The sequence below is a fragment of the Strigops habroptila genome, chromosome 2 (genome assembly GCF_004027225.2).
Source record: "Strigops habroptila isolate Jane chromosome 2, bStrHab1.2.pri, whole genome shotgun sequence".
NCBI classification, from domain to species: domain Eukaryota; kingdom Metazoa; phylum Chordata; class Aves; order Psittaciformes; family Psittacidae; genus Strigops; species Strigops habroptila.
The window spans coordinates 119,416,853-119,430,286 of NC_044278.2; the positions used below are offsets into that span (position 1 = coordinate 119,416,853).

General features: G+C 48.1%; 1 protein-coding gene across 3 annotated transcripts in view; it reads left to right on the forward strand.

Moving 5' to 3' along the window:
• The window catches only part of INTS4 (integrator complex subunit 4), a 36,624-nt gene that overhangs the window by 22,364 nt on the left and 826 nt on the right, over positions 1-13,434 (forward strand). For 2 of the 3 annotated variants that reach the window (XM_030477704.1, XM_030477705.1), the window contains exons 15-22: positions 522-679; positions 3,363-3,456; positions 6,485-6,565; positions 7,557-7,687; positions 8,536-8,595; positions 9,872-10,031; positions 10,288-10,431; positions 11,290-11,410. In XM_030477704.1, coding sequence (XP_030333564.1) covers positions 522-679; positions 3,363-3,456; positions 6,485-6,565; positions 7,557-7,687; positions 8,536-8,595; positions 9,872-10,031; positions 10,288-10,431; positions 11,290-11,410 — 949 coding nt within the window. The remainder of the gene's footprint in view (positions 1-521; positions 680-3,362; positions 3,457-6,484; positions 6,566-7,556; positions 7,688-8,535; positions 8,596-9,871; positions 10,032-10,287; positions 10,432-11,289; positions 11,411-13,434) is intronic. The other variant, XM_030477706.1, reaches the window with a different exon arrangement.

The window sequence follows — 13,434 nt, forward strand, 5'->3', positions numbered from 1 at the left end:
ATAGGTGAGGAAGATGTTTCTCTCAAGAGAATGTTGAAGTTCAACCTGAAGATCTCCAGCTGCAAGTAGGTTACAGATGGGGAGCATTAACTAAGGTGCAGGCTCGAAAGCCTTGATAGAGGTTTTGAATTGGAGAAATGAGCTGGAGCTCTCAGGTGGAAGTTGTTAAATAATGTGACAGCATTTTGCAATATTATTACTTCATAGAATCATGGAATCACAGTATCCCAGGTTGAAGGGACCCCAGGGATCATCTGGTCCAACTTTTCTTGGCAAAGCATGACCCAGACTAGATGCTCAGCACCATGTCCAGCCCAAACTTAACAGTGTCCAACGCTGGGGAGTCACCACTTCCCTGAGGAGATTATTCCAGTGGCTGGTTGTTCTCAGTGTGAGAAATTTTCCTCTTGCGTCCAGTGGGAATCTCCCCAGGAACAACTTGTGCCCATCACCATCTTTTCTACTTGTGTTAGGCTTTTTCCTTGCTTATTCTTTGTCTGCATGTGTTTGTTGTTGTTCAGTTGCCAGGCAGAAAGCTGGTGTCCTCCCCTGTCTCTCCCAGCATCACACCACATGAAGATCCTTCCCAGCAGTTCTTGCATCAGAGCCTGGAGAGGGTTTATAACCTTCAGCACCTCGATCCACAGGGCATCCAGGAGCTGCTGGAATTCACCATCCGGTAAGGCTGGAAGCTGACCTGTGTATGGAAGATCGTTCAGGATTCCCAGTTGCTTTGAGGCAGGTTCTTTGTTGCTGACTGTGGTGGTTGTACTTTGCCATTGAGCACTTAACCTGAGCCTTCCTCTAGAGAGCACCACGATAACACAACGTTCATGCTCTGTGTAAAATAGAACTGATGGTCTCAGGTCTGGCTCTCCCCCACTGAATGATCAATGTGCATTCTGGGGGGGACATCATTTCAGAGCATGGTAGGACTCAGGGAAGGCTTTTCTTGGAGCTGTTGCTGTGGTTAAAATATGCCCTCAGCTTGTGTGGTTTATGGGTGACAGTTTGTGTGTCATTCTTAGGGCTCTGTCCCTGTAGGAGTCCCTTAGTTTGGTTGCATTAATTGCACATGCACAAAGGGGGTTTGGTTTTGTGGGGAGAGGGACGTTGTCCCCTTTCCTCTTCCATTTTCCACGTGGCCTTTCATTTAGCAGGAGATGAGCTGCTTCTGGTGCTTTGTGGGGTTCTTCATTACCGCTTACAGAGGACTTTGTCATTCTCCATCAGTTTGAAGATCAGAGATTTTCCTGGAACAGACAATAACCCTGTGTCATTAGGGTGTGCAGCATGGCTTCAGAATGGGCGTTTCATGCTGCCTCTGCCATTTCATCTCTAGACTGATTCAGACAAAACACTTGAAAAGGAGCTTTTCAGTGCAATTCCCCTGCTTGGAAAGAGGAAAAGAGCTTGCTTTTCAGAGTTAGAAGCACAATCTAAAATGCTTTGTTTGGAACATGGCATTCCAAAGAGCTTTATTCTTTTTCATCCCCTCCCGAATAGCTGCCTCTGCTGTATGTGTAGCTGTGAATTGCTTTCACACCCACCTGCAGTGGAGAATAAACAGTGTGCTCCTCACTCAAAACCCAGCTGTGAGAACTACCTGGTTTTCTCTTCAGCTGTTTGGAAGCTGCTGCACACAGCCTAAAACACAACCTCAGAGCATTCAATGCACTAAATGCTTAGAACAAGTCATCTCTTGGCAGAGCATCCGGAGTGCCACAGGCATGAGGAAGGTCTGGAAACCACACAGGCTCTGAATGGTTTCCATTTTGAGTGTAGGAATCATGTTGGAGGTGGCTCATGTGTAACTTACATGCAGTAAAGGATGCTTTGGAGCTGATGGAAGTCATTGGCTTGGCTTTTTTCCTGCTGGGATCACCACCCAGCAACCAGCTTAAGAGAAAGGAGGATTTAAGACAAAACCCAAAGTGTTAAAGGTTATTTTGCAGAGGGCAAGAGTTTCCTGCACCAACAATTGGAAAGGGATAGAAGCAGCTCAGAGCAGTGGATGCAGTGGTGGGACATCCCTCCTCTATTGTCATGGAGCTGGTGTCTACTTGGGACTTACATTTCTCACCACACTGAAGGCTGATTCTCACCCCAAAGGCTCTGCAGCTAAAGCTTCTGAGCAGATCACTCGTTGTGGTTTAGCTTCTCCATCTATACAACAGGATCGTTTTTGTCCTGCAGGGATGTTGAAATCTGGCTGAGATTTGTAAGGAAATAGAATTAGTGGAATTGGGAACAGCAGAAGGCTGGGAAATGGAATATCTGCCTCGCTGTTAGCTGAGAGATGACATCCCTCTTTGTGTGTTGGGATGCATTAAGCAGGGCATGGAAAGTGAGCACCCAGGAGTCTCCTCTTCCCTCTGGGATGGAGTCACTATGTAAGGCTCAGGCTGGCTCTGCTGCTGTTGCATTGAAGGAAGGCACAAACCCCCCCTGCTGAGGAGAGCTTCCCTTTGGCTGCAAATTACATGAATAACCTCATGGGTTTCTTTGTCTCGGCACTCGGGAACCTTCTGGTTTGGCAGAGCCAAAGCTTCAGAATTGCATCTCCAATGCAAAGATAAATCTGAAATGAAGAAAAGGAAGGAGTCATTTGAAGAAGAAAATATTCCTTTTAATAATATAGCAGGAAATGTGGAAGTAGAGTGACAATTTCAGTACACTTGGGATCAAAGCAAAATGCAGTGTTGTATCCACCTCATCCAACCTGTTCCCAGTTCTGTGACAACAAATGAGTTTTGTTTTCTTAATACATGCTTTTGATTTTAAAACATGTCTAAGAGCAGAGACCTGAAGCCTTCTGCATTCCATTATCTGTCATTTTTCATTCAATCACATTAAAAGCTCCTTCTGATTTACAAGAGATGCTTTTAGCACCCAACACACGGCAGCAAGTTGGACAGATCCCAGTATATGTTGGGTTGCAGCTTGGTTTAAAAGGCAGCTACACTTCAAATTCACTTGGTTGGGTGAGCCTGACACATTCCAAACACTGTTTCCCAGCCCACATGAGGAGATGTCCCAGCAGTGGAACACAAATGGGTCGTTAGCTGCTGTAGAGGGGTTGAAGTTCCCATTGGAAGCGCTGTGCTGTATGGTTCCCATAGGGCTGTCAGTGATGTGGGTTGACAGTGACACACCACTGGTGTGCTGGTGTCCAGGAAGAAAGGACATGCCAAGTCCCAAGGTGCAAACTGTGTTGTCGTGGGGGTTTTGCTGCTGTTTCTGGTGCTGCTTCTAAGGATAAAAGCAGGAATAGCCTCATTGTTGCTGTGTTCTGAGGGCATTTAGGTTAATGTACTTGCTGTCTTAATGGTTTTTCTTTCTTTCTTCTCCACATGCTTCAGTGATCTTCAGAGGCTCGGAGAGCTGCAGTCAGAGCTGGCAGGGATGGCAGACTTCACTGCAACTTACCTTCAGTGTCAGCTCCTCCTCATCAAGGTTTGGCTTCATCTGGGGTTTGTTGGGCTGCTCTTTGACAATGCCCCCATCACAGTGGTGCACTTCCATGCGGTGCTGAAAACTGATGGATGATGAACGAGCAGGTTCTCTGGATTTCTGATCATCCTGCTTCCCTCCTCTGGCACATCATTTAGGCAGTAACTGCCAATTATAGAATCCCAGCCTGGTTTGGGTTGGAAGGGACCTTAAAGCTCATCCAGTTCCAAGCCCCTGCCACGGGCAGGGACACCTCCACTAGAGCAGGTTGCTCCAAGCCCCTGTGTCCAACCTGGCCTTGAACACTGCCAGGGATGGGGCAGCCACAGCTTCTCTGGGCACCCTGTGCCAGCACCTCAGCACCCTCACAGTAAAGAACTTCTGCCTTATATCCAACCTGAACTTTGTTTCAGTTTGAACCCATCACCCCTTGTCCTATCACTCCAGTCCCTGATGCAGAGTCCCTCTCCAGCATCCTTGGAGCCCCCTTCAGACACTGGAAGCTGCTCTGAGGTCTCCACGCAGCTTCTCTTCTCCAGGCTCAACAGCCCCAATGTTCTCAGCCTGTCTCCATACAGGAGGTGCTCCAGCCCCTGATCATCCTCGTGGCCTCCTCTGGACTTGCTCCAACAGCTCCATGTCCTTCTGATGTTGAGGACACCAGCACTGCACACAGTGCTGCAAGCAGGGTCTCACCGGAGCAGAGGGGCAGGATCCCCTCCTTCGAGGACACCAGTGCTGGTGTACTCAGGGTTTATGTTGGCTCACATGCATTTTGCCAGGGCACAGCTTATTTTCTGACAGCAATCACAACGGAGGCAACTCCTCTGTAGCCTTTTATGTTACAAGAGTAACTTTGCTGGTGATCACTGGAATGCTTTTTGCTAAACTGCTCTAAGTGGAATTCCGATAGAAAATGGTTTGTAGCTTTTTTGGCACCAGTGCCAAAGGAATTCTTTAGGCTCGATTGAGCATAATGCCAAGTGCTTCCTTTTGCAATGCTGAAATGGTCTGTCTCTTTGGTACTAGCAGATGAAGTGGTTACTTTGACACTGTGGCAACAACCCTTTTCAATGTCAGCTTCTTGCTGTGGATTGATGTTTTGCGTCACTTCCCAAGCTCTAAGCTGCCAGGAGCATTTACGTTGCTCTCTTGTTATTCTTTAGGTGTTTGAATGTAACTTACACACATGTAAAGCAAGAACTAAAGGAAGCAATGAAGAGGTTTCCAGAAGGGGCTTGATAAAAGCTTTGTTGTGTAAAACCAAGAAGGGGTTTCAGTTTGTGTAGCTGCCATTTGGCTGCCCTCAAATCCTCGGGTAAATACATTTCTCCCCCAGAGAAGGTGTTTTAGGCGAGTGCTGTTCCAGCTCAGTACAATCCCAGCTAAATCCCGAGTGGAATGTGCTGTCCAGGCAGAGGAGCAGCATTTTGGAGGTGGCTTCATTACCCTTCTCCAGGGTTTGGCTGGGGGGACCCAGATGGTTTGTGTAGCTGGCAGAGGAGTGCTCTGTGTGGAGGAAGGGGTAGAAGCTGCATCAGCCGCTCTCAGCTGGAGCTGTGGAACACTCAGCGCATCAGTGATGCAGGAGTCAGTAACGTGGCTGAAATGAAGAGTAACTCATCCTGGCAGGGGCTTGGAACTGGATGAGCTTTAAGGTCCTTTCCAACCCAAAATCTTCTATTGATTCTATACAATTAGAAACTGATATGGCAGAGAACCCAAATCTCAGAGCACCCCTTTTCAGTAGATTTCTTTGCAATTGCTTCTTTCCCCAACAGAAAGAAGCTTTTTGGGGGGGGTGGGAAAGTATCTTCATTTCTCAGCCTCTCAAGGCTCAGAAAGTTCCAGACCTTTAAAGGCTCTACAAACCCTCTTATTTTAGGGGTAGTTAACTGGAATTTGGGGGCCAGCCTAAGTGAAGGAGATAGTCTGTGTGTTCTTGAGCTTTGGCTACAGCCAGATTTGTGTGTAGCTGTATCTAAGGACAGGCAGCTCCAAAAAGGAGGCAGTGATACAAATCATCCAGTCAAACTTTCTTAGTATTTTAAACATAAACCAAAAAGCAAATAGAGTTTGGTTTGGGGGGGGGTGTGTGTGATTATTGTAATTTATTTAATACAAATATCAATAGCTGATTTATACTCAGTATTCCAAGTAACTCCAGGATTTTTGGTGGAGTGGAGACTGTTAATAGGAAAGCTCAGAAATACGACTGTGTGGTTGTTCTTGTTCCCACTTTTTGCCTGCAACCTGGGATTGCCCTGGTGTTATCATAGAATCATGGAATGGTTTGTGTTGGAAGGGACCTTAAAGCTCACCCAGCTCCAAGCCCCTGCCACGGGCAGGGACACCTTCCACTAGAGCAGGTTGCTCCAAGCCCCTGTGTCCAACCTGGCCTTGAACACTGCCAGGGATGGGGCAGCCACAGCTTCTCTGGGAAAAGTCTGTGCCAGCGCCTCAGCACCCTCACAGGGAACAACTTCTTCCTTATATCTAACCTTATGTTTAACACTTGTATGGGTATCTCTGTGTATTTATAGGACATACAAATATGGAACATCTAAAACACCTTCTCTGGGGGAGAAATGTATTCCAAGGATTCGAGGGCAGCCAACTGGCAGCTACACAAACTGAAACCCCTTCTTGGTTTTACACAACAAAGCTTTTATCGAGCCCCTTCTGGAAACCTCTTTGTTGCTTCCTTTGGTTCTTGCTTTACATGTGTGTAAGTTACATTCAAACACCTAAAGAATAACAAGAGAGCAATGTAAATGCTCCTGGCAGCTTAGAGCTTGAGAAGTGAAGCTAAACATCAGTTCCTGTTACCAGCAAGGAAACATTTGGAGGCCTTGGTTCCCTGTGTTATATTTAAAAGCACAGAATAAAACTGGCTCCTTTTTCAAGCAACCTGTTGGTGTACAGCAAAGAGACAAAGCATCTTCCCTGCTCTGAGCCCATCTAGCACAGTGTTAGAATGTTCAGTCTGAACTTGGGTATTTGTCATCATCTCTTGGTGTTTTTTCTGCAGGCCTTGCAGGAGAAGCTGTGGAACGTGGCAGCTCCTCTGTACCTGAAACAGAACGCGTTGGCATCTGCTGCAGCAAAGCAGGTGAGGTAGAAGGAGCTGGGTCTGTGTGGAGACCCAGAACACAGAATCCCAGACTGGCTGTGTTGGAAGGGACCTTAAAGCTCCTCCAGTTCCAACCCCCTGCCATGGGCAGGGACACCTTCCACTAGAGCAGGTTGCTCCAAGCCCCTGTGTCCAACCTGGCCTTGAACACTGCCAGGGATGGGGCAGCCACAGCTTCTCTGGGAAAAGTCTGTGCCAGCGCCTCAGCACCCTCACAGGGAAGAGCTTCTGCCTCAGAGCTCATCTCAATCTCCCCTCTGCCAGCTTAAAGCCATTCCCCTTGGCCTGTCCCTACAGGCCCTTGTCCAAAGCCCCTCTCCAGGTTTCCTGGAGCCCCTTTAGGCACTGGAGCTGCTCTGAGGTCTCCCCTTCAGGAGCCTTCTCTTCTCCAGGCTGCCCCAGCCCAGCTCTCTCAGCCTGGCGCCAGAGCAGAGCTGCTCCAGCCCTCGCAGCAGCTCCGGGGCCTCCTCTGGCCTCGCTCCAGCAGCTCCACGTCCCTCTTGTGCTGTTGCCCCAGAGCTGGATCAGGGCTGCAGGGGGGATCTCCCCAGAGCACAGCAGAGGGGCAGGATCCCCTCCCTGACCTGCTGCTCACGCTCTGGGGGTGCAGCCCAGCACACGGGGGGGTTCTGGGCTCAAGCACACACTGAAGCCAGGTCATGGGGAGCTTCTCCTCACCCAACACCCCAGGTCCTTCTCCTCAGGCTGCTCCATCCAGTCTCCCCCAGCCTGTGTTTGTGCTGGGATTGCCCCAACCCAGGGGCAGGACCTTGCCCTTGGTCTTGTTGAACTCCATGAGGTTCACACAGTCCCACCTCTCCAGCCTGCCCAAGTCCCTCTGGATCCCATCCCTTCCCTCCAGCATGTCAGCCGCACCACACAGCTCAGTGTCATGAAAAGCTCTGAGTGCACTCAGCAAGTTTTGAACAGAGCCTGATGGTTTCTTATCCCTGTGGTGTCTCTTTGACAGATCTTGGAAGAGACGTATAAAATGGAGTTCATGTACACCGGGGTGGAGAGCAGACAAGTGGTCATCATTCACCACATGAGGCTGCAGGCGAAGGCGTTACAGCTGATAGTGACTGCACGTACCACCAGAGGGTAAGGATGACCTGGGGGAAGTATCTTCATGGGGTTAACTCTAAGCTCAGTTTCCTTAAGCTTTGGTTAAAACCCAGCAAGGCTAAATTAGGCACATAAAACATCCCAGCATGCCAGTAACCATTAGCTAAAGAATTCAGAATGAAGAGCTTTCTTTTGCCTTTATATCTGCCATAGAAATACTATTTAAGTAAGTACTATAAATACTCATAATGCCCAGTACTGAAGTAGATGACAAATTTATGAGGAAGATGTGTTTTGGGGGTTGAGTTCTCTTCATTCTGAACATAAAAATAGGTTAAAAATGTGGTAGAGTTGACATTTGGGATGTATTTAAGTGGTGAATTAAAGAATGCACTAATGGTGGCTTCATTAAGTATTAGTTGTGGAGTTTTAGCAAGTTTTGGAGGCTTCATGTGGCTCACTTTGGCTGCTGAGGTCAATGAAGTTCCACGTGGGTTTGGGTGGGTGTCGAATTAGGTGGAATTAGAGCAAAGTGGGTTAATATTTCTTCTGTTTTGAGTTTGGTGCCATCACTTTAGTGTGTTGCCATAGAGCTCTGTTAGAGATTTGCCTTTTAACCTCTTGTTTTATAGGTGGAAAGTTAATATTTCTTGAAGAGTCGCTTTGGGAACATCATTAGTGCTTTATGTGGATGACTCTTTGTGGGAAGGGGAGGGAGATGGCAGCTAGTTTTCTTTTCTTCTCTCATGGGGAACACTCTTCTGGTCTCCAAATTATAAGTATTTAGGAGCTTGAACTGGATTCCAACACACCAAAATGCTTATAGCCACAGAGCCAGTTTTCTTTGTTTAAAACTAAGCCAAGGAATGTTCTTTTCATTACAGAGTGGAACCCCTTTTTGGGATGTGTGAGAAGTTCCTGCAAGAAGTGGATTCCTTTCAGAGGTGAGAAATTCTCTTGTTTCTTCACTTCATGTTAGAAAGTTCCCCACACCACTGTTATCAGGGAATATCCCATTTGGTTTTCATCTCTTTGCATCTCCCTTCCCCTTTTGCTGTCCTGCATTGGGGATGATAAACCAAGAAGTAAACTCCCTTCGAAATGTGGGATCAATGGAAGAGTTCTCCTGGGAATATGACAATAAAAGGGAATTTCCCTTTATGACAAGTATCTAAATTGTAAATGAGTGAGTGAACCATCTAATGCTCAGGGTGGGAGTCACCTCACCCAGACATTGATGTTTGTATGGCCACTGCTTTTGAACACTCACCCAGCTCTCCTCTCCCTGGAGAGGTGCTTCTTTCATTGTATTCCTAATGGAGATGGCTACAACAGGTCAAATAGGGATGCCCAGTGTTTGTCCATCAATTGGAGGGGAATTGGAGGTCTAGAGCAGAGATGCAGGTATCCAGAGCTGGCTGAGCAGAATTCCATCTCTAGTTCTGATTAAATTCCTGTTTATTCAGGATTTGCTTTGCAGTTGTAGCTGGTTAAGTGATGAGAAAAGGGGACCAAACCTACCCATTCCCTAATGCTTAGCTCACTGGGTGAACAGAACTGCTCATTTGCTTTGTGTCTCTTCCTTGCACCGAGTCACAGGATCACCAAAGCTCATCCCTATTTCTCAGGAAATTCCACAGGCAGAGATGAATGCACAATCTGGATCATAGAATCGTAGAATGGTTTGGGTTGGGAAGGGCCTTAAGATCATCTCATTGGGGCTGTTCAGCCTGGAGGAGAGAAGCTGCTGGAGACCTCAGAGCAGCTTCCAGGGTCTGAAGGGGGCTACAAGGCTGCTGGGGAGGGACTCTTCATCAGGGACTGGAGCGATAGGACAAGGGGTGATGGGTTCAAACTGAAACAGGGGAAGTTCAGGTTGGGTATAAGGCAGAAGTTCTTCCCTGCGAGGGTGCTGAGGCGCTGGCACAGGGTGCCCAGAGAAGCTGTGGCTGCCCCATCCCTGGCAGTGTTCAAGGCCAGGTTGGACACAGGGGCTTGGAGCAACCTGCTCTAGTGGAAGGTGTCCCTGCCCGTGGCAGGGGGTTGGAACTGGATGAGCTTTGGGTTGGAAGGGACCTGAAACCACTCTGTGACTCCATGATTCTAAAAGTAGCTTGGCTGGAAATAACCATAGTGTTGTGTTGAATAACATAATGTGTTTACTGAGTAATGTTGAAAATGCTGAGAAAAGTGTTTGGTTTTCATCTATTCTGAACCCAGATGTTTCATCTCTGAGCTCCCACACATGCAGGGCAGTTTTGTAGATAAACTGCTGGACTTAATGCCCAGACTTGTGACATCCAAACCTTCAGAAGTGGTCAAGATTCTTCAGACAACGCTGCGACAAAGTACCTTCCTCCACCTTCCTCTTCCAGAGCAGGTCAGATCAACACAGAGAATTAAATGCAATATCCCTGTGGACCATCCCCAGGGCTACTGCTAAATATATAGAAGGCTTAATTCCTGCCAGTATCTAAAAGAATCCAAAGTTCATAGAATGGTTTGGGTTGGAAAGGACCTTAAGATCATCTTGTTCCAACCCACAACTTCTCCATGAGGAACAGCAATGATTGTATTTTCTTCTCTTTCCTCCTGCCTCCACCTCCTTATTTTTGCTGACCTCTTTCCCCCAACAGCTCCACAGAGCTACTGCGAACATCATCGAGCCCACTGGGGAATCTGACAATCCCCTGAGGTTTACCTCGGGGCTGGTGGTGGCTCTGGATGTTGATGCAACTTTGGAACACGTGCAGGATCCTCAAGGAACCGTTAAAGTTCAGGTGAGCACTTGGTTGACATAGATCCGAACGTGCCTGTGCCTTAGGGGGAGTTTGTTTGATGTCAATACCTTTAAGTTTACTAATATTAGTAACAATGTTGGATTTCTGGGTTTTGGCCCCACACTCAGTCTGTGTATAGTGCTCTGGGTTGAGTTGTGTGCAGCTCCTGAGAGTTGGCTTTGAGCACTTTGGTGTCATTCTGTGCTCCACGTTGTGCTTCCCCACACATTGAGCATGGTGGGGACACGAGCACAAATAAATGCTGCTGAATTTCCAGCGTGAGTAGTGGGAAGAGGAGGAGCAAAAGGAGCTGTTGGGAATGGTCCAGAGGTATGGAAGTGTTCAAGGCCAGGTTGGACACAGGGGCTTGGAGCAACCTGCTCTAGTGGAAGGTGTCCCTGCCTGTGGCAGGGGGTTGGAACTGGATGAGCTTTAAGGTCCCTTCCAACCCAAACCAGCCTGTGGTCCTGTGCAGGCTCTTGTCTCTCTGTATTTACAGCTCAACTTTCTACCTGCTGCTGAGCCACTGGTTTCAAATGCAGCTGAGGAGGTGGGGGTGTTGTGGTGCCAAGTAAAATACATGAATTCCCTGATAGCAGAGAAACAAAATCCTCTGTTTACGATGCAGAGGAAGAGCTGATGTCAGTGGATGGCGCTTTTCCACCTATGCTGTGGGTCTGGATGGCCACTGTGTGGCTGTTACTTCCAGGGAGCTGGACTCCTGGCTCCAAGCTGAAGCCCACCTTCTTACCTTCCAGCCTCCAACAGAAGCCACCAACACAGCACACACTGTGCAAATCCAATCCCCAGCCCAGTTATCATTCAGTTCTTTCATGTTCTATTTTCCCCCCTCTCTAGGTATTGTATCCAGATGGACAAGCACAGCTCATCCATCCTAAACCAGCTGACTTCCGAAATCCTGGCCCGGGAAGGCACAGGCTGATAACTCAGGTTTACCTCTCACACACAGCCTGGACAGGTAATGTTGCTGATACAGGTTTCTGTGATGGTGTTGCTGTGCTTCTCTGACAGCATGTCTTGCTTGATCCCAGTCTCCTGCACATATGTGTGGATGCCCACAGTCTTGGGGACTTAGGATCATAGACTGGTTTGGGTTGGAAGGGACCTTAAAACTCATCCAGTTCCAACCCCCTGCCACGGGCAGGGACACCTTCCACTAGAGCAGGTTGCTCCAAGCCCCTGTGTCCAACCTGGCCTTGAACACTGTGAAGGATGGAGCATTCACAACTTCCTTGGGCAGCCTTTTCCAATGCCTCACCAAAGGATTTTTGGGATCCTGGAGCCTACAGCTGTTGGTGGTGCTGCCCTTAGTTGCTCAGACTTTGTTCTTGCAGCCTTTGAGCGCTATCTCCCTGGTTGACAGGGCACTGATGCTCTGGAGGGGCTGGTGTCATGGGAGAGAAGGTGCTTGCCATGAGTTGGGAGCCTTTACAGAGCAGCACATGCTTGAGGAAGAAAATTAACTCTCTGCCAACTGAAACCAGGGCAGGACATCACCCATCTCTGTGCAGAGCAAGATCAGTTGTGGGAGTGGGGTCTGCAGCCTCGGTTAAAGGCAGGGAGTCACGGAAAGCTGACTCACTGTGGTTCACTGCTTTAGATCTGACAGGTATTGGAGTATGGCAGGAACCTTTGGAGCTGTGTATACCCAACAGCACAATTTCAGTGCTGATTAAGCTTTCACCCTTTTAATAATGCCCTAAAAAAACCCACCCTTTAGCTCTGCTGAAATACTCCAGCATTCCCGCTCAGTCTCAGTTGGCATCTGCACGTCCCCATGGAAGTGCTTCGGTAATTGGCTTGTGGACTTCAAACAACAAAAGCAGAGGATTTGTTCACAGCTCCCTTTGTCCTGTTTCCTTTTTAATCCCTTCACGTTTATTCAAATGTGAGGTTTATTTGAGCAGTTTATTTTCTGAGTGGTTATAAATAGGATTTGGTGATGGGCTTTTAACCAACAGAGTTTTCTTTAGTGCCGTGTTCTTTCACATGCTCCTTTTTATGTGGCACTTCCCTGGCGTACTCGTTCATCCTGCTAGCTTGGTTTGCAGAGGAAAAACCAGTATTGTTTCTGGGACTGGAGGTATCTGGATTTAAAGGTAGCAAGGGGAGCTAAATCAAGTCCTTATTTCACTGTAAAGGCATTTTAAGTATGGCCCCAAGGGAGGATCAGAAGGTCTATAAAGAACTGGTCTCGTGGAAGGTGTCCCTGCCCGTGGCAGGGGGTTGGAACTGGATGAGCTTTAAGATCCCTTCCAACCCAAACCAGTCTGTGATGCTATGATTCCCTTCTGGTGTCTCCCCATACTTGAACTGTTAACATTGACACTGGCACTTAGGTGTATGAAACGTGGGGAGGACACAAGCTGGGAGGGTCAGGACACAGGGTCAGAATTCAGAATGGGGAAATTGCCTTAATTCAAGACAATGGAACTTGTTGAAGGCCGGTGTTAAATGTGTGCTTAGGGAGGAGAACACCCAAATACAAAGCACATATTAACTGATGGGTGTATAGCAGAAGTGATAGAGGCGACTTAAAGCTACAAGTAAAAGTTGATGAACAAAGCCTTGGGTGACATGGTCTAGTGTGAAGTGTCCCTGTCCATGGCAGGGGGTTGGAACTGGATGATCTTAAGGTCCTTTCCGCTCCAAACCATTCTGTGATTCTATGATGGAATGGTGAAGAGGGGAGCCTTAGGGAGATGTTGGCTGAACTGTGGGATAAGTGTGGAAAAAGGTTATTCCTTGTGTTTTGTCTGGTGCTGGTGGTGCCTCAGCTGGAGCAGTGCTGCAGTTCTGGGGGTCTCCCTGGAGTAAAGGGGGAGAATCCCCTCCCTGAGCTGCTGCTCACGCTCTGGGGGTGCAGCCCAGCACACGGGGGGGTTCTGGGCTGAAGCTCACACTGAAGCCAGGTCATGGGGAGCTTCTTCTCACCCAACACCCCCAAGTCCTTCTCCTCAGGCTGCTCCATCCAGTCTCCCC